The sequence below is a fragment of the Cryptomeria japonica genome, chromosome 4, assembly GCF_030272615.1.
Source record: "Cryptomeria japonica chromosome 4, Sugi_1.0, whole genome shotgun sequence".
Classification (NCBI taxonomy): Eukaryota; Viridiplantae; Streptophyta; class Pinopsida; order Cupressales; family Cupressaceae; genus Cryptomeria; species Cryptomeria japonica.
This window is the reverse complement of record NC_081408.1, coordinates 99164031-99186133: the sequence shown is the minus strand read 5'-3', so window position 1 is coordinate 99186133 and position 22103 is coordinate 99164031. Positions and strand designations below refer to the sequence as shown.

Sequence of the window (22103 nt, the reverse complement as noted above, 5' to 3'; positions counted from 1 at the left end):
AACAAGTATGTGTTTCACAGTCAACAACAGAAGCTAAATATGTTGCTGCAACATTGAATTGTACCAACATAGCATGGATCAAACAATTGTTGGAAGGTATAAATGAGAAAGTTACCGAGCTAGTTACTATATTTTGTGATAATACTAGTGCCATTAACATTTCAAAGAATCATGTTATGCACTCTAAGACAAAGCACATCTTTATCAAATATCATTATCTTAGAGAAGAAGCTCAAGAGAAGAAAGTGGTATTGGAGTATGTTAGCACAAAGGAACAAATAATAGATATCTTCACCAAGCCATTGCCAAGGGACACTTTTGAGTATCTCAGAAGTAAGTTAGGGGTCCTACCCCTATCTTCTACTCACTGACCGAGTTCGGTGAAGGCATCAATTCGATGACTCTACATAATATCTTTAGGAGTTGATGCTGATTTACACACTTTAGGAGATTTTCTAAAGGTGTGCAGGAAACAAATATAGGGAACAGGAATTGAAGACATAAATGCTCTGACCGAGACTAAGTTGACACATAACAGTAGGAATTCACTTCTCAGCAGAAGAAATTATGTTTTAGTTCTTTACTTTTTGGCATTGTTGTCAAAGGGGGAGAAGACTGAAGAGAAAAGAAGAGAAGACTAATGTATGCGGGAGAATTTTGATGACAGGAGGAGAGCATTTCAGCATTTCAGAATCTCACAGCAATCCGAATCAATTAGGTCAAATCAATTGGTTTTGCTATCAATGCCAAAAGGGGGAGATTGTTGGCATTATAATAGACAAAGATAGATTGTTGGAATTTGAATAAGGATATTGAGAAGGTTGTTGATGATTATGGATACAACTGATTAAAGATGATTACTGTCTTAATATTATTATTTTGTCATTGATGTTAAGAAATTGATTTTCTAATTCAGTATGATGTTGCAATATCTTAAGAAGTATGATTTGATGAGTATAAAGATGTTGGTAAAAGACACAGAAAGAATATGGTGAATAAGGGGAGAAATAAGTTATTCAATGGGCAACTATTATTGAGTTAGACAATGATGAGATCATGATGTTTAGATTGTTTTGATATCATACAAATTTTATTGATTGTAATGTTAATACTATACTATGTTACCGAGCAAGGAACGTAGTCGGTAAAACCCTAAGGTTATCGCTATTGGTTAATGAAGGTGAAATGTCTACTGAGTGAAGTTTAGTATTTATCGAGTTGCAACCGAATAATAAGAGAATGCATTAAATGATTACATGCAATTTTAATGAAGGTAGCTGATGAGCTAGCTATGATTAAATGATTGGTATGCCGTGAATGAAGTTTGTTAAAGAATCTATGGCAAAGGAAAATCGGCAAGAAGATCTACAACTCAGATTGATGTGCAATACCCTAGCACAAGTTCCAAGAAATGTATGCAAGTTCCAAGGCAGGGTAAAACATTTTCAGATCGACGGATACATTGAACCTGGACAAAGTCTGAAGATCTGATGGCTATGATTGATCATGGGAAATGTGATCAAGGAGATTAAGCAATTAGCTATTATTTATAAATAGGGAGCTATTGATAGATAATGTATGCAGGCAAGTGTATGCACAAGGATGCTACATAGTGATTACTGAGCACTGAAGCTTGAAGACCTATTTTGAATAACAGAGTATAGAGCCCAGTAGATGGACAAGATTAGTTCTATGTCTATATTGTATTGAGCAAATAAGAATCTGCTTTAGCATTTTAGATGTGAAGTTGCAGATAGATTTTTATTATTGTTATTTTGTAAAGTGAGAGAAAATCTCTTAACCGAGTGGACTTAACAATCTTATTTGTAAAACCCTCTAGCAAGGTGACATTCTGATTGAGTGTTTGAAATCCTTTAACAAGGTCACTTCTAACAAGGTGAAGATCCTAATAGATCTGAGGGAAATCCCTTAACCGGGTCACATCTAGCAATGTGTTTGTAATCTTTAACATGATTTTCTTTTAACCGAGCATACTTTAGAAGAGTATATTTCTTAGTGGGTCCGAAATCCCACAATGGTTTTTCCCTATTTGGTTTTCCATGTTAAATTTGGTGTTATGAGTGTTATGATGTTTATATGCTTTTGAGTTTGCATGTTTAGCAGTTCTGGTTATATTACTAAAGTATATGTTACCGAGGTTGAATCTGATGTTTTTATGGAAGATTAAGTTTGTATGATTCACCCCCCCTCTCATCTTATTAGCTTGACATCTATACTTAACATTAATTATCAGAACTATCAGTCTGTAGTTTCATCAACTATCTCTTTTACTCTTCCAACCATTAGGCTAACCTATCGATGTCCACTCATAAAAACTGACCAGTTTTCTTCAGAAATTAGTTCATCAATTTCCTCTTTAGAATTTATAGGGTGCACTGCCAATAATGCTTGAACTTTTAAATTTTTATCTAATTCCATCACTGACATTGTTTTAGCCTCTAATCTTAGATACAAGTCATTCGAGAGATCATCTACAACTTCAATCAAAACCTTCTTATAGATGTCTAGATGCAAAATAATACTAGCCTCTATTGTCTCCTTGTCAGAATCTTTATAAGAATGATAATATTTATTTACATTATAGAGATTACCATCTTGAGTTATCTCATTTACCAATTCCTTCAGTGTAAGGGCATCTGGTGTCTTTGGTTCCTGTTTCTTCTTAGGAGTTAGCTTTTTCTTAGGCTCCCTTACAGCATGTTGCTTCTTCGTTAAGGCTCTAGTCCTTTTCAGAGAAGGAGAGGGTACTAGTGAGGTTTTCCTCTTCTTCCTCTCAACTCTCTTTAACTCAGCTACTTTTCCATTGTTTGTATCCGAAGAAGTGACAACCAATGAAACATGAGCTACCAGTTCCAATCCTTCCAGTTCACTAGTAGATTTACCACTCAAGTTCATTACATTTTCCTTAACCTCTTTAGCCATTTTGGATGCATCTCTGATAAATTTTTCTCTTCTTTTCCTTTGCTTCTGCATCGAAATAATACTCTCAATAGTCTCAGCACTGCCAAAAATTTCCTTAGATGGTTCCTTAGGTTCATGAAGAAGTGTCTTAGCATATGCTTGAAGAATATTGAAATCAAGTTCATAACCCATTTTTGTTATCCAAATAGTTCTAGGAGTAACAACTTCCATCCATGTTTCATCATGTTTTATTACAAAGCAAATTTGCTTATCATAATTGCCTATAATGCTCTGTGGTTTTCTTTCTCTAGCTTTCATCTTAGTTTGGAGGTTTTTGAAGTAGTCTACTATAATGTTATCATTGTTAGAGCCCATATCGGTAATAGCTTCCTTGATTTGTTTGCCTACCGGGATGTTATATCCAAAGTCCTTATGACTAATATCGGGTATCTCTTTGGTGAAGTAAAGCATCAAACACACAAGTCAGTTACCAAAATGAAATGTTCTCTTCTTGTCACCCTTAATCTTTTTCAGTTTATCTATCAATTCATCCTTAAGCCATTCACAGATATCAATCCTATAATTGTTCTTAACCATCTCATATGCACTATGAATACATAAGCTGGAAACAAAGTTTAATCTATTTGCATGAGTTACTCTATAGCCAAGTAGCATGCTCACATATCTCACATTTGCATCAGTAATATCATTAACCCTAAGAGATATGTTTTCAGATGTGGCTCCAGTTAGGTCCATAACACCCTTGTTAGGTATCTTATTTGTTTTATCAGGCCTACTACCGGTTGAGAGACAGATTGAGAGTTTCTGCCCCTCTGATAGAGACTTGATTGATGCGGTTTGACATCAGTCCGACATGCATTATCATAGATACTATTTATTCCGGCACTGATGTGGGATGCTACTACTCAGGGGGAGTAGTCAACTTTGTGATTCAGTGGTTTATGTTTTTGCTTTGATATTTTTGTCAGATTTTTGACATTTATGTCAAAGGGGGAGTGATATTGATGTGAAAAAGAAAATGAAAGTGAAAACGAAAAAGAAAGGGGGAGTGCTATTGTTGTGAAAAAAGAAAAGAAATTTAGAGCTTCACAGAGATATTATTTACAGAGGGAGATATTGATATTCAGAGCTATTTATGGGAGATTGTTGGCTGTCTTCCATTGGGGGAGACTTGTTTGGCATTTCTTGGTACTTAGATGTTTTTCACATCTAGTGCTCTCATCAATGCCAAAAGGGGAGATTGTTGGTCATTTGGTGGAATTGATTGTGTTGCATTGATGTTTTGTCATTAATGCCAACACTAGCTGTTTGGATGCTTTACTGACACCCTTCTTGTCTTGGTAGGTTGAGTGGTTTCTAGTTAACTTGGATCTGACATGATTCGGTAGGCTCTAGTATAGTTTGGTGATGGAATTGGCTTGTTCATGATACTCATGCTCATATTTGGACAGTTGGTTTTAGTCTGGTGATTAGATGCTATTCTACTTGCCTAGAAACTTGGTTTCTGGTTCCGGTGAGGGTTTCACCGACAAAGCATTTGGTGATCTTTGATGAATTGCATAAGTGGTGTTGGTGTAGCTTTTGGTGGAGCTTCAGGATGCTGTTGATGATCATGTTCGAGACTTGGCAGATGGAGATCATTGATGTAGCGTGTGGACCTATACTTGGTCCTGGTTGATCTAGGTTATGGACCAACTTTAATGTAACGTGTGGATAGGACCTATTGATATATTTCCCTCTTATGTGTTGATATTATTTGTTTGGTCTTAAGCCGACATAGTTTGTAATTATCTATTTGGTTTATTGTTTGGTGGCTGACCTGATTGTTTATGGTCGAGTGTTTGTATATATAGATGTAATATCTCATTGTAGATCATCATGGTTATTTTAGAGGTCATGGTCAAGGAATGTAATGTGCGAATAATATAATATCATTCAAGTAGAGGAGTTGGTTATTTGTTTGGTCTTAAGCCGACATGGTTTGTAATTATGTAACTGGTTTATTGTCTGGTGGCCAACTTGATTGTTTATGGTCGAGTGTTTGTATATATAGATGTAAGATCTCATTGTAGATAATCATGGTTATTTTAGAGGTCATGGTCAAGAAATATAATGTGCGAATAATATAATATCATTTAGGTAGAGGAGTTGGTCGATCATTGGAGATCAAATTGGGTTTATGTAAGAGGATTTATTCCTCTGGTATTGAGCTTAACCAGAACTATACTCATGCATAGGAGATGTTATTTTTTGTAGTTCAACACTTCTTTGGATTGTAGTATGGATTTCTATGTAGTTAGTGAGGCTACTTTTGTGATGAGCAGTGTGCTCTAGGCTGTTGGCCTTCCTGCAAGTGTAGGCCCTTCAATTGTAATTCACATACTTATTGTAGAAGTATTATCTAACTGTGGGTAGGCTTCCCACCGTGGTTTTTCCCTTTACTGGGTTTTCCACGTACAATTCTTGGTGTTATGTGGATGGTATTTATTAAATGATTATTGTTTATGCTTAATTGGTTTATCCACTATTCCAGTATTAATGTTTTGGGTTCCGGTATTAAAGTTTAAATTGCTAATGGTTCCGGTAATTTGTGACAACTGATTCACCCCCCCCCCCCCCCCCTCAGTTGTCTTCCGGTTATTTGAGCTGTCTAACACAAACAACATCCAATTCCACCCACACATGGATTCAATCCCCTCATTCAAAATCCAACATGTAGAGGGTTTTTGAGGGAGAGAAAAACGAAAGAGGAATGACCAAGTGTTGAGAAAATATAATAAAAATATAAACTCACTTTAGGGGAATAAATATAATAATAATAATTATATCAAATTAGAATTATAAAGCCAATTAGACTCTCAAATGCCCCCCAAGAATAATCATTTAATTCACATTATACAAGACATAAAATAAATATAATAATAATAATTATATCAAATTAGAATTATAAAACCAATTAGACTCTCAAATGCCCCCCAAGAATAATCATTTAATTCACATTATACAAGACATAAATAAGACAAATTAGTCATTTATATATAGAATTACTATTACATATTCACATTAAATAATGACAATATACAAATGAATGGCTATGCTCATATAGTTGTTATGGGCCGATTCAACATGACAAATGGGTATCTAAAAACTACCAACTATGGTAGTCAGGACTCAAAACCATAAAACAATCAAAGTAATCAAAATGAAAAAATCAAGGGAATTGCCCTAATCAAATGAAACGGGTTTAGGTGTGGGATAATTGACCAACGTTCTATCTCTTGTGAACCATCGTTGGGGATGTAGGCACACTTAGACCTATGGAGCTAGGTGGACTTGATGCCCTATACCTATAGTCATTGAAACATTCACACAACAAGTGTACCTTCTCATACATATATAAATAAAAAAATAGCTCAAATCATTGAAGGAAATTCTAATATCGTATGCATTCTCATATAATTGAATAGTACAATATCATCCTTTTCACATTTAATCATCAATTAAACCTCATAATAATCATTTCATCTAATTAACTACAATAAATAGCATCATCAATAATATTTCTCTACAACACTGAGCATATAACTTTATTCCCCAAATGGGGTCAACATCATAACACCGTTAGTAACATGACATCTCATCAAATCAAAATAACATTAAAGATGGTGTATTACCTTTAATCAACTAATCCAAAATACATTGCTTATCTCATTCTAATCATTACTGAAATAAACATTTCACATATGATAATACCAAATCATGAAATAGGTCCATCTTATTCATCAAAACCCCTTAGGTTTAGATCATACCATAGCAACAACTCAATGAATCTAGTACTCAAATAGGTCATGCAATGGTTCTCACAACTAGGCACAGGAAGGCACACATTTCAATTCAACACCATAAGCAAATCACCATGAAGCTACCTAATACATCACTGGTATAGAATGATTATAAACATATATCAAAATTAATCATAAGATAAACAGTGAAAATCACCTACACTACAACAATAGGGAGTCCAGAGTAGATCAAGCACCACAAAAAGATCCAGATCTAGACTGCAAAAGACACAATCCACGGGCACAAAGCCAAGTCCACATAAATAAGTATGAAATGCAGAAAAGCAAATGTGAGGGGCATTATACTCATGATATAATAAAAGTCTTCTACTACACAAATATGATAATATCTCAAGGATATATTTTTGTCATTAATTCAAATGCAAGTTATCTCAACCAATGATGGGAAATTCACAAGGTTTATAATTTTAAGATAAGTTTTGTATCATAAATTGTGATCGTAAGAAACTATTTTGGTTGGTTCTATGGATATCTCTTCGAGACAAGGCAATGAGAAAATTCACATAGATTGAGAAGAGGATAAAAGCATGACACACATCTATGACCTTAAATACAATGTTCATTTCTAAATACATTCATCTCTTTTGGTTCACTCTACTTATTCTCATATTCTAGATCAACCAAAAATAAAAATCTCACGATGATAGGAATATGTTATAGTAATAATAGATACTCGTGGAGTAGATATATTGAAATCACATAAGGTATAAACCAAACATGAAGCGTACGCATAAAAAAACAAACCATACATATGAATATATGTAGACACAAAGCATATACACAAATATATGTATTATTAGATTCTTCTAATTGACAAATTTATTCATTGCTCTATCTTTACCTTGCAGGCTAGCAAGATCAAGGCTTTGATACCAATTGTAATGTCCCCAAATTGGGATTAACTAGTTTTTGCCCAAAATTAACAATTCCAACAATATAATTTATCCTTTAACAGTAACATAATAAAATAAAATCATTTAAACATTAATAGTTTAATAGATAATGAACAAATACATAGATTAGTGAACAAGTATATTATGATGAGCATTTTAACTAGATAACTATCCTATAACCAATCATTCTTTGGTTCAATAGGAAAACTCGAGAGAGTGCCAACAAACTGCCTAGTCCAACTAAGCCTAAGAGCATGCAACACTCAACCATAGAAACTCACCTCTTGTCCCACATGTGGCAGGAACATCTAATTATGACTAGTTCCATCCCTTGGGTTGATCTACTTGCCTCTCGGCCCACAAGCAAAAATATCATTCTTCCTTTACACATTCCTTCATTACTCAATGCACCTCCTTTTTCTCACCCAACTCCAGACACCATGCCAAGAATAGAGAGGCGATTTCAATTTTTGTGCGGTATCAATATTCTGAATTCATTTACTCTTCTCCCAACATCATGTCGATTATCTGCAGAAAAATTGCGTCTTCAAAACTTCAAATTTGAAGATGTTCCTCAGCCTCTCCTCTCATATTTTTCCCAAGAGAGCTAGTTGTTGCTTCCTTGTGAGAAAAGTAAAATTTTCTTCCATCTTCTGGCTCTCTGCAAATACCGAACCACTCTGATTTTCTATGCACAACAACCCTCAAATGAAGAATGAAAAGACTTGCCTGCACTTAAAACTACTTCCCACAATTTTCGTTTCATGAGGAGCAACTATCCATTATTTCTCATCATGAATTCTATGTTTGACCGTGTCTATATGCAACCTCTTCTTGATATGAATATCCCATAGATTCTCCCATATCTTGGCTGTTTGATCTTCATTTGATGTAGTCACCCACTTGGACAGCGTGTGCGCCACATCATTTCGTTCTCGCTTCGTATGAGAAATTTTGAATTTTGAAAACAAAGATAATACATTTCTTATTACTTTAATATATTTATTAAATTTTCAAGCTGAGGCTTCACCCTTGATTATAGCATTTATAATAACGAATGAATCTCCATACAAATAGAGCCTTAGGATCGATAGTCTTCTAGCTATATTAACTATTAATAGAGTCATTTGAGCTTCGACATTATTGTTCATCTCGTCCCTCAATATCTTGGCTCCAAGTGCAAAAATGCTACCAGTTCAATCCCGTACAACATATCTCGAACCTGATGGGCCTGTTTTACCCTTTGACACTCCGTCAAAGTTTGTATTTACCCATCCATCTTTCGTCTTAGTCCATGCAACGATCTTGTGTATTTTATCAACTAAATGAACCTAGGGAGGCCCATTAACTGACATATATGTATTGATCTTATTATAATCAATATTTATAAATACATATAGGAAGATTGATTGCATGAAATACTTAGCCTTCATACCAAATTCCCGATGTAATGCACAATGGTTGTATGCCTGAATTTGATTCATTTATATCAAATTTGTCCTTGTTTGATGCCTTCCTTTGAATGCTTGGTTGATCCTTTATATCCTTTCATCAGTGGTGGAGGTTCATGATCTTCCCCTTCGGTCATAACTGTTCCTTGGAAGAGGCGTCTCTTTTTGCTGACTGATGCCCCTTTGTAATTTGTGTTTAGTCTTTAATGATGCCTTTTTAATTAATTCTAAATACATGATTTCTTCTTACTTAATTAGTTTATTGTGAAGTGAGGTTTTACATTGAGATTTATTCTTTAAACACCTCCCCGATTGGCCCACAATATCTTTGATTCACTGAAGATTCATAGACGTCTGTAACAAGATTTACGATTAATAAAATTATGAAGTCTTTTTGTTTGTAAGACAATTTTATGTGATTTACGATTAATAAAATTATGAAGTCTTTTTGTTTGTAAGACAATTTTATGTTACTGGTTTGCTGTTCATGTAATGTCAGAGTGAGGGTATGACAAACCCTAAGAAAAGTTTACTTTCCTTTAAACATTTGGCGAGTTCATATTATATCCTACATTTAACCTAAGATTCTTAATAGGGTTACTACATAAGGTTCTTGATAAAAATCACATACTTGATATGCTACAAAACAACACCAGCTTACACTATATATTTAGATCTAACCTTCCTATTACATCCTTGTTCTTTTCCTTAAGGAACTTGGTGTACTTATTTACTCATTTTATATATCATCAATCATGTAGCCACCGAGCACATGTGAGTTCTAGTAATATTTTGGTGTATTATAATCATCCAAGAATAAATCCTCCTAGCTTCAATGTGCATGTGATCCTTTGTACACACACACAACTTGGACTCTTGATAATTTCTAATTATTTTGTAAGAATGATACATTTTACCTTGAGGGAAAATGTGTTTATTGTTTGATCTATTATCTTAGATTAAATGAATATATATTTAAAAATATCAAACGATCATCAAGAATTCCTAGAACATGATCTAATAAATTGTGTTCAAAGTCTAAGAAATATGAGTTCATTAGCTAAACATGCAAACTGGAAACCATTTCCAAAGTCTTTCATTAGGGAACAACCAACTAGGCTCAAATTTAGTCCTATAGGAGAGTTGAGCACTATGACTGATCATTCCTTTTTGAATATTGATTGGATATGATAAGATACGATTAAATCGAAGATACAAGAGCTAGGTTAAATGATGCAAAATTGACTATATTTAGCATAAACAAACATACATAATTGAAAGTCAACTTAGAAGTATAGGTTTGTAAATGAGACAAAAAGAAGAAATTGCTATTGAAATATGTGCCTAAAAATGTATATCTATAGTATGCCATCCTACTCAATAGTAAGAAGTAGGGTTCAAACAAATCTATTGTAAAGCCAAATAGCCAGTTGCAAATTTACATAGATCCCTTTCTAGCACATTCCTCTACTTTTGTACTTGAGTGTTCTTCGACTTTTACACCTAAAAGATTTAAGTATCTCAATATGCTGACCATTACTTTGATTTCCCCTCCAGATCACAAGGTTAATTTACTTTACATATCATCAACACCAAAAAACTTGCCATTTGATGGATATTATGCCCCATTGTACATCCTTTCTTGTGTCAATGATAATGTCATCATTGATATTATGGTTGACCCTACTAAGAGGGTTAATATTATACCAGAGGAGATTCTCTTCATTAATGGTCTTCATAGGTAAAAAATGATGAGCCTAAGTCCACCATTCGTACTCATGATGGTCTTTCTTTATCTCTTCTCCGCTCCATCTCTTTGTCAATCCTTGTTAGACCCAAGGCGATGTCTACTATATTTGTCATGATTTCAGAATATGATTTATTTCGAATAAATCTGGGCATTCCTTGGCTAGTTTCCATAAATGCAATCACTTTGGTAGTCAACAAATTCTTAAAATTTCCTCATGAGGGCATTGTGCACCCTATCTAGGATATTGGATATAAGCCACTAGTGTCACATGGGGGATTTTATCTTGATCATTTCTAGACTACTCTAGTAGGGCCCATGCCACTACAATGTGGTTGTTATAAAAGACATACTATAGATATGACCAGACAGTCAACACCTCATTCTATTTTCCTTCTTTAGCAGTTCCTCCTTCTCAAGCTACCACTGAACCACAACATACTCCATCCTCTATGCCTTCTTCTTTGGGGTATGAGGACAAGCATGTTCCCTTGAGTAGATCCTCAAATTTCCCCAATCTTAAAACCTCCAAAGGTGCCTCTCATTCCCAGAATTGTGCATGATGCAAGAAAATGAAAGGAACCCATGCTACCAAAGTCAAAGTCTCAAGTTTTCAAGCTTCTTGTTCTTTCCACAATCCCTTGCCCTACTCTATATGATAAATGAAAAAATTATCCCGAGGCCAGTTCTTCATGTTTAGCTTCTACAAATAGACCATTGAGGGCTCCTCTAGTTTCTCCTACTACACCTAAGGTAGAAAGAGGAAATGCACCCAAGGTTGTGGCTAAGGACTTTGCTGCTATAACCCCTCCTGTTCCATTTGTGGAACCTATTATTACATTGATAAAAACTACAAGACAATTTCAACCATGAAACATTTATTTTTAGAGTCTTCTCATGTTTCCATTCTTGGTCCTTGCCTTCATCAAAACTAGCTTGTGCATGAGTGTAATGCTTGATGTCCTAGGAACATGATTCCACATAGAAGACTAGGGATGAGTCTCCTACTTTATCTCTTGAGTTTAATTCTATTTGTATTTCAGTTTTGGTTTTTTCTCAGTATTCTATTTTTGTCTTTCTTTTGGTTCCTTGGATAGATGCTTATGAACCTCACTCCAAAAGGGCATAAGTATTCATTGCTCTCTCTAGAGTTTGCCTCTTCTCACTTCTTTGCCTAATATTCCCCCTTTTGTGTATTCCATAAACATGCTTTAGATGAAGATTGTGTCAAGTGAAACTTTGTCTACTCTTCCTATCTCTAAATATGTTCTTCATCCTAGCTTTCTTAAGGTCCTTCAACCTACCACTATTAATATGAAGGGTTCACAACAACCTTGTAAGAACAAGTTTGAGTAGAACCATGTTTCCAAGTTCCATTGTGAAAATTTTGCTTCACCTTCTCTTCCATCTTTAGCATTATTCCTACTATTTTTGTGGTCAAGGAGGTTCTTCCTTATCAATTTTGTCAGTGCTTCTCTTGCAGAGGTTGGTATTGATGCTGTTGTTCTTCAGTAGACTATAGTTGAGTCACTACATTCCTCTTTCGAGAAGTGCATGTTTGACTCCCTAGAGGACATTCCAACATTGTCAAGTATCTTCACAAGATTGTTGCTACTCATCTCATAAGAACTATTATATGAGAATGTCAAGGCACCCTCATCCATAGCCCTTGCTGTAGGTGAAATTATTGGAGGTGATTGACTAGAGTGCTATCTTTCATGTGTTTAGATTGAAGTTTTCATATTTTTTTGTGTTACCCCTATTGAAATTTTTTGTAATTATGGTTGTCATTGATGTCAAACCTGATTATTCAGATGGATGTTGTTCCAGATATGCCTTTGGTTGTTGCAGATTCATGTTCTATGTTACAAATAATATTTCTTGGTGTTGATTGTGGCATCCTATTTTCTAGATGGACTGGAATGCTTTTGATTCCCTTTAGATATGTTGCCAATTGCATTGTAGTTTAGTGGATAATATTATTTTGGTCCTAATATGTGTTGGATTTTGTGTTGAGATTTTAAATTGGGTCTCAGCTTGGCATGTGGAGATTCGTATGGAGTATTTTGCATTAGAAAAGGTTATGTCGTTGACCAGTTGATTATGTCTACATGTTACAGTTAGTAATGTATTTGAAGAATGTGTTGGCATGTGTAGATTGTTGGATTTATCATTAGATGATGTGTTTTGATCCCCTCTTTCTCCTAGAGGGGACCAATCTATGTATTTGAGATCCGAGTGGCTTATTTTGTGTTATATTGCTTATTCTATTTTGGCCGACCCTTAATTAGGATTTAAATTTTGTATCTCATATTTAAGATGTGTGTATGGATGATTTGAGTGTGGATGAGAAGTGAATTGTGTGAGAATTATATGTGAATGATTTGCAAGTAGATTTGAGATTGTGGTGATGCAAAAGTTAGTTTTGGAAGAGCTTCAAAGCTGATATATTCTGCAAGATAGTGTGATGAGACAATAGAGATTATCAGATATGCTTGCCATGATATTGGTTGCTTGATTCAATTGTTCAAGGATAATTTTGAGCAAATACACCAAGATGGGGGACCAAAAAAAATTAAAAGTAAAAAAATTACATTTTTCAAACGAATTTCTACTAAACCCGTTATATCAAATTTCTCTTATTCTATTCATTGAAATGTTATAATACTCATTCTAAAGTCTTTATATTCCTTTTTAATTTTTAATAACATATTAAATTTCTTTTGTTCTATTGATTTTGTCTCTTTTTAAAATTGTGACTTACTATTAACTTTTGATTCTATATTTTTATTAATATTCTTTACTTACAACTTTTAGATCTAAAACTACTTTCTTTGAATCTTTCAAAATTATTATAAGTTTGTATTGTTTTAAATTATTATTATTTTTTAGGTCAAGTTCAAGCACATAAGTATTATATTAATAATAAGAAACATATATGATTTATTTTTGTAAAAAATATTTAAATGAAATTATTTCTAAGAAAATAATAATTAATAAATTGTCTTTAAAAATATGATTCGTATCAATTTAACTCAAATAAATTTAAACTTACTCTTGCTATCTTTCAATAGAATAAGATTAAATAAGTCATAATCAAAATACAGATGCAATAACATTGACAACATTGAAATCTATTTAAAATTTATTTCTGAAAATAGATTTACTGTAAATGCTGAAGCATTATATAGAATTTAATGTGATTGTAGGGCCTAACAATTATCATTACAGTGACACTTATTTGAGAAGACAGGCAATTAAAGATCCACTCTAATGTCACTTGCCTTAGATTAACGATTAATAATTTACTTTTGAATTCCGTTTAAACCTTAATGGCTTCTATGATCTTCAACTTTGACAATGGTCCAGGAGGCTCCACCATCTTTACTACACTGAAGCCTGACTTTTGAAGCAGCCTTTTCCATTCTTTCTCACTCCTCTCTTTTCCTCCGCTTGCTAGGGCAATCATAGCCAGATGTGCAACTATATCAATAGATTTATCTGACACTAACCCCTCCATTGTAATGTTTTCTGCCACTATGAGTTTTCCATTTTCAGGCAAAGCCTTGTGGCAATTTCCAAGTATCTGTTCGCATTTCTCCTCATCCCAATCTATGAATACATTCTGCATCACCCACACAAAGTGCAATTATATCTAAAAAGTTAATAGTGATATATGCCAAGGTCTTTCAAGAAATTATAACTATGTGAGATGGTTGACAATGAATTTTGTGTTTAACTTTATACCTTAACAAATATGGCATCTGCTGAAGGTATGGAATCGAACATACTGCCACCTACGTTCTCGATACCTGCATAAATGATCTTTTTAAATACTAAATATATATTTCTTTGATAAGATTACAAGCTTAGGTTTTGAAGAAAGGGGTGTCAAAGTAAGATTTTTCTCTTTTCTATATCAGATGTGTCAATAAGTTCTTGGCCCTACCAAATTATACTGTAACATTGTTATTTCTTATATCAAACGTTGTTTGAAATGCTAAATAGATTAGTTGAAAACAAAACCTAAATTTTAGGTCTCGTTGTAAAGAATCAATTTGTTACCCTCAATGGGTTTAACTTTGTTTGTTTAACCTGCAATACAAAATGAACCAGTAAATTCAAGAATATAGTCCTTTATTTGTATACTTTTTGGTAAGTATACAAGAAATAAATAGCAGATTTACCTGGAATTGATGGGGCAGTCTGAACAACATGTGGAAGATCAAAATTAATTCCATGGATGTGAGGATAAGCCTTCACAATGTGCGCCAAGGCCTTCCCTTTTCCTCCACCCACGTCAACCAAAGTTTTCACCTCCTTAAAACCGTCGTAGCAGCTCACAATTTGCTCTATAGCCAGATCTGTAAGTGTGGACATGCAATCATTGACAACATTGTTAACAAGTGGGTCATCCTTCCCGTATGCCCACAAGTCCTTTCCATGAGCCTTCTCGAATCCATTACAGTCTTGAAGCACGCATTCATGAAGATGGTGCCATGACGTCATTAACACCGGGTGAGAATGCATGAGAAGAAGTGTCGCAAGGCTACTTGGATTATTCTCCATAACAAAGAACATCTTTGTAGTAGCAGTGAGGCCATATCGAATATCAGATGGGTTGTCGCTCGTCTGCGTTTGGACAAAGAAGCCTTTGGTAGAGAGATATGTGAGGATGCGAGAAAGGTAATGCAGATTGGGAGTTTCAGTGGGGAGTTCTAAGGCGATCTCATCAAGAGTGAGGGATGCATTGGGGCCTGCTTTTGCGATGATATCAGGAATATTGAGGAGTATGGCTGATTTGAGAACAAGGGTGGTAACAAACGAGAAAGTACTCTCTAAAGCTTGTTCCAGCTCACCTCCACCCATTGCCATTGGGTTCACTTAAAGCTGTTCACAGTCACTTCACCATTGGGGAACCCTTGATTATATAGACCATCAAATTTAGTATTCACATTTGTGAACAGTAGTTGAACAACTCAACATGTTTTTTTGTTGAGGTGTCCAAAAAGATTTCTAAAGAAAGTTAGACTAATAGTTGTGTGCTAACACATGTTTTATTAGTGCACTTGCCATTTTAGATCTAAAAAATACATTTCAATTAATTTTGGATACTCATCATCAATACTAAAGACTTTGAAATCACAATTATTGATACAAATTAAATCAACAAATGCTATAAAAAGAATTAGTACATGCTCAACTATTAATGATATCTAAAATTGTATTTATTTCATATTCACATCAGTGATTGCATAAAAGACACTTCTCTATGGTGGACCCTAGAGACAGGGATAAGACATTAAAGAGGCCCTAGAATAAGGGTCCGGAGGAAGGGACAGTTGAACAACCTAACCTGTTTTTTTGTGAAGGTGTCCAAAAAGATTTCTAAAGAAAGTTAGACTACTAGTTGTGTGCTAACACATGTTTTATTAGTGCACTTGCCATTTTAGATCTAAACAATACATTTCAATTAATTTTGGGTACTCATCATCAACACTAAAGACTTTGAAACCACAATTATTGATACAAATTAAATCAACAAATGCTATAAAAACAATTAGTACATGCTCAACTATTAATGATATCTAAAATTGTATTTATTTCATATTCACATTAGTGATTGCATAAAAGACACCTCTCTATGGTGGACCCTAGAGACAGGGATAAGACATTAAAGAGGCCCTATAATAAGGGTCCGGAGGAAGGGACAGTTGAACAACCTAACATGTTTTTTTGTTGAGTCATCATCAACACTAAAGACTTTGAAATTACAATAATTGATACAAATTAAATCAACAAATGCTATAACAACAATTAGTACATGCTCAACTATTAATGATATCTGAAATTGTATTTATTTCATATTCACATTAATGATTGCATAAAAGACACCTCAGTATAATGGACCCTAGAGACAGGGATAAGACATTAAAGAGACCCTAGAATAAGGGTCCGGAGGAAGGGACAGTTGAGAACCAAGTCGTGCATTTGGTAAACTTTCACCGCCCAAATCCTGATGAAACCAGTCTACACGGTATACATTAATCTGTCTGATGCAATTCACACGAACCCTTTTGCTCACATGCTTAATGTGTACGTAAAGATGATCTCCGTCTTAAGGTGGAGGAGTTCAATACGTTTTGCTTGTGGCAGTTGTCGAGAAGATTTACTCGAATTCTTATCCAGAACGAACAAGGAGCCCAGAGTGAATGGACTACAGAAGCAATAGCAGACAGCAGTATAAGCAGAGCAGTTTGTCCTTTTGGAAACCTGTCTATTCACGGACGTGTAAATATAATGACTCATGGTGTGACCTGACATCATAGTCTATTCTGCGTTAAGCTTTCGCCCACGAAATTATCGTCCTTAGCAACAAATTGCCCTACAGAAGAGACGTCTTTGCCACGGATTGCTCTCGATTCACAGCTGACAATGATGACTTGAAGAAAAAATCATGCCATACTTGCCTCAAGTGATTTTATCATAATCATGAAACTTTTGATGCTGTAATTGGAGTCTTTGCTGATATAATTTCAAATGTAAGAAAGTAAAATTACTCTTGCAATTGTTCACTTATAGATTTTGTTAGGATCACTAGAATAGTGTTCTATGTGTTGTTGTGACGGTTCTTCCAACTCTTACCTCCAAAACAATCATTCTATATTGTGGGTATGATCGAGGATGTATTTAACCAGCTTGTGACAATTGATGTATTTATTCTTAAGGATTTCTCCTTCTTGTCACTGGTTGTGACCTCTTAGTTGCTACTCCACTTCTCCATTGCCATTGCCTCTCAAAGAAGGGAACATATGTTAGCTAGATTCTAGGAAATTACTTTGGTTGATTCTGGTTATTTCTCATGATCAGATAATCAAGGTGATATTATTAATGATTATGATCAGTGAGACCTTCCTATGAACATTTTAGACAATAGATTTATGGGTAAATCTAGATGCTCGAGATCCTCCTACTTGTCTATTTTCTCTTACTACTTAGGAACTTACTTTTATTGTTATGATGCACTTTGTTTCAAACTATAGCTCCATTTAAACTTTAAGGATATAACTATTTCCACCCTTTATATTTTTGTAAATATATATCACTATTTTATGAATGGTAATATAGACACTACTCATTAAAAATAAAAATTAGAGATATCATTATATTTACTTTTAGAAAAAAATCATCTAAAATAATTAAAACAGATTCTATTTTTAATTAGATTTAATGACTTGAGTAAGTGTGATCCAATGAGGTTAATTTGAGAACGAATGGGCGAAAATGGTCCTAGTAATATCTTGCATTGCCTTTTATATAGATTTTCCAAAAAAACTTATGATAATATTACTTTAGCATATTTTTTATATTTAAGAGTTGGAAGTTATATTATAATTAAATAATTTTTAAAATATTTATATTACTATATTTTGTTTTAACATAGCCATGACATCACAATCTTTGAACACTTATTCCATTGAAGTCGCGAATTCGATAAAAAATAGGCCCCTTGAGAATAATGTCTCTTCATATCTTTTAGATATATATTTTTTAAAGATAAGTATTTTAGCATCATGATATGAATTTATAGTTCTAAAGTATGAAGGAAATGAATGCGAGTGAAGTGAAGGATAAAGAAAAGGAAAATAAAATGTCAAGGGAGTTTGGAGATATTTTATGGAGAATAAGTACAAGAGAAAATGAAATAGTAATGTCAAACAATTGAATGAAAATATTTTTGATTCCCTTAATTTGGATAGCTTAGTAACAACTATACTCAAAAGGAATTCTTGTTAAAATCATAATGATATTGTTTTCTTAAAAAACTTTCCTCCTTCCTTACACCCCTCTATTTATAACAAAACCCCCTCTAACCACTCAATATAATTCTTATTTAGGCACTAAGAATTATAAGGGCTATAATAATTCTTGAAACCTCAAAAAGTTTGAAATTATTTTTACAAATATTTTTATATAATTTTTTTCCTAGGAACTCCCCTAACATAGTGGCATGATCTTCCTTGATTGTGGGCACTCTAACTTCTCCTCTAGTTAGGTAAGGCACTCCTAACCCCCCTCTCATCCCCTCACCAACACCTATAATATGTATAATATCTACCGGGGACATGACAGTGTCTTTCAATGATGATCTAATAGATTTATGCATTCCAAAGGAATGTGTTATTACAATGATTAGAAGTGTTGGAAGTAGGTAACTAGTTTTTCAAATTAAAAGAAGTAATTAGAATTGTTTGATTTTATTTCTTAGAACTAATCACACATTTGAAATCTAGAGACTTGATATTTGATATTATTATATCATGATTTTTTCATGACACTATCTATTCTTTTCATTACTACAATTTTATTTGAGAACATTGGCTATAGTTTTATGTTAAATTTGTGCTATTCATGACTTAGTAGACTCCCTTCTTTAATTCCACTAGGGAAATTATTACTTATATCTTTCTCTAGATTTATTTATACATGTATGCTAGATTAGTCGACCGATCAATCAATTAGAAAAATATGAAACTAGCATACCAATTAAATATTAGATATAAAGAATAACTTGGTAAACCAATTAAACAAGCTAATCCTTCAAAAGAGTCTCAATGTCCTCTATCTTCAAGGATTCTTTAAATTGTGATTGCTCTTAGATCATTGAGCAATTGGTCATTAGAATGACAACTTCAAAGAATGAGTTATATGTGATGAAATGATCTATATGCCTATGCAACCAAGATCAAAAAGATTATGCTAACGATAAATGAGATGCTATATGATATGCTATACTAACATGATATGCTAATAACAAAATTACTTCTAAATGCGCAGGTTTACAAAGAGAGATAAAATGTACATTCTAAAGCTAGGACTTGATGACCTTGATAAACAATAACCTTGATACAAAAACCTGAGGGATCCTAATAATAAGGGAATGAGGCCTATTTATAGAAGAAATGGGCAATTGGATGGTTAAGATTGAATTACCTTAACAAGGGCCAGGATAGAATGATCCTCAATCCATGTAAGACTTTCAAACCAATCCCATATTGACAAGTGTCAACATGAGAAGACTTGAGAGGAGAGAGAATATGCTTTAAATTCCTGAGGGGACATGATAGTTACCCTGGGGGGTTTGGTTAGGGTTGAGTTAATGGATAATTCTTTTATCCAAGGGATAAAAGAATGTACAAGAGTTAAAGGATAACCATGGTCAAAACATTGAATGCTTGAATAGAATTGTGGGTTAAATGGATGGTTGAGTAAGAGAGAAAGTCTTTAACCAAGGGTCAAAGGTGGGTTAGTTAGATTTAAGCCTTTAATGGTTTATGAAGACTTTGAGGGTTAAGAAATAAAGCCTTTAATGCTTTGAAAAGTGACTCCTTCCTAATTTCTTTGTTTAGGAACGTGCAAATGCTTAGGAGGGGGTTTAGGCTTAATTAGAAGGGTTTAGAAGAATCTAGAAGAAGGGATTAGGTATGGAAGTGGTTTTTGTAGGATAATGCAAGTGGGAGGAATTTTAGGATTTTAATTGGAATAAAATTTATTTATTTCAATTTATTGGTTGCAACTTACATTGGATGGATATGTAAATAAATATTGATTTATTTGAATGTGAAAAGGTTATTTAATTAAATGTGAAAGGATGACTTAATTAAATAAATATGATTTATTTAATTAATAGTAGAAGGGTGAAAAAGATTTATTAATTAAATGTTGACTTTAATTAATAGCCAGATGAATTAAATAGATATAAAATCTATTTAATCAAGTAGACAAAAATAGGTGTCTACAATACAATCTCCCATTAGTTATGAGAGACTCCACACTAATTAAAATTTTGATCAACAATGTGGGGGAATTTGTTAAAATAGAAGTTGTTAATATTTGAAGAATATTTTGTGAGGGTTTGTCCTATTATAGATATTTCAAAGCCCATCACTCACAAAATTAGAATTCACCTTTTAAAGTTTTTTTCCATTAAAGATTTTTTGAATCCCCTCTTTTTTAGATGTGACTATTAGGTTTGGCTGTTAGTATTAACCGGTGATTGAGAAGGGGGAGGGGGGGGGGTGTGAATCAGTCACAATAGTTTATACACAATTCAAACATTCAAATTGATTGGTCTGCAACTATCCTTCCAAATTAACTTAAGCATTACATAAATCATGAAAGTATAGAACATCAAAGTAAAGATATTTGCATGCACAAATAAGCATCACATAACACTATCAATTATACATGGAAACCCTCAGTTAGAGGAAGAAAACCATGGTGGGATAACCCACAATCTCTTTTACTGTAGTGAAAAAGAGTGCCTTGTTAAGAGCTTACAACTAGTTCTTTATGAGAACATCACCCTGTTAGAAGTGACTGGTATCTAGTTAAGAATACCTTAGAACTTGTTCAAGTTCACTTTGCTAGAGGATTTTACAACTTCATATCTAAAGTGACCCGGTTAAGAGATTTTACATAAAGAACCAGTTAAGGTTCACCCTGTTAATGGATTTACAATGTTGCAATTGTTAGAAGGCAACAAAGATGATTGATCTGTCTAATGGCACTACCTCTATCTTATAGATCCACTTTGCATGCTCTGTTCTTTTGATCGGTGTCGGCTTCACCGATTCATACCTCTATCTTCTGCACTCTATTCTGCTCCCCCTATTTACATTCACACAGATCTTTTTTCACATTGATAACAACACAATCAAAATGAATGATGTGTATATATTAACTTCTAATTCTGGCGTCAACTTTCCCTACAAAAATAAGATTCAAAATTTTGTTATCGCGCCTCAAATTACTCTCCAAAAATCATTCCAGGAATATCAGTCAAGACAACCGTTCATGCCGATAAGCTCATCGGTTGAAAAGGAAAGACTACCAATTTAACTTGATGTTATCTAGATGTTTTAAAATCAGTTGGTTGAGACTCTTGTATTGCCGGTTGTCGCCTATGTACCAATCCAATTCTGCCTAACCGGTTACCTCCTGTATACTGGTCTACTTACTGCTTAGTCGATTATCTCCTGTATACTGGTCTACTTGCTACTTAGCCGGTTAACCCCTGTATACCGGTCTAGACGGTTAACCCCTATATATCGGTCTATTCACTGCCGATAGGAATAAGGACTCTTGTTCTTCACCGGTTACCCTTTACTCTTTTATCGATGGATTGTGGAGACTTATAAGATGA

The 22103-nt window shown here is 33.9% G+C and overlaps 1 protein-coding gene across 1 annotated transcript; it reads right to left on the bottom strand.

The window, feature by feature from the left end:
* Positions 1-14015: 14015 nt before the first annotated feature.
* On the bottom strand, positions 14016-15814 carry LOC131032881 (desmethylxanthohumol 6'-O-methyltransferase). Its single transcript, XM_057963973.2, has 3 exons — positions 15085-15814; positions 14645-14709; positions 14016-14522 (listed from the first exon to the last, which is right to left on the bottom strand). The coding sequence occupies exons 1-3, from the start codon at positions 15770-15772 to the stop codon at positions 14220-14222; spliced, it is 1056 nt and encodes a 351-aa protein (XP_057819956.1). The 5' UTR covers positions 15773-15814; the 3' UTR covers positions 14016-14219.
* Between the last annotated feature and the right edge of the window lie 6289 nt (positions 15815-22103).

Bases quoted from the DNA above. Each gene is read 5' to 3' on its own strand.
- LOC131032881 (XM_057963973.2), bottom strand. From the start codon at position 15,772: ATGGCAATGGGTGGAGGTGAGCTGGAACAAGCTTTAGAGAGTACTTTC. The intron at 14,710-15,084 runs GTAAATCTGCTA...TCATTTATGCAG, and splicing joins GACTGCCCCATCAATTCCAG to GTATCGAGAACGTAGGTGGC. The intron at 14,523-14,644 runs GTATAAAGTTAA...TGGGTGATGCAG, and splicing joins CAGATGCCATATTTGTTAAG to AATGTATTCATAGATTGGGA.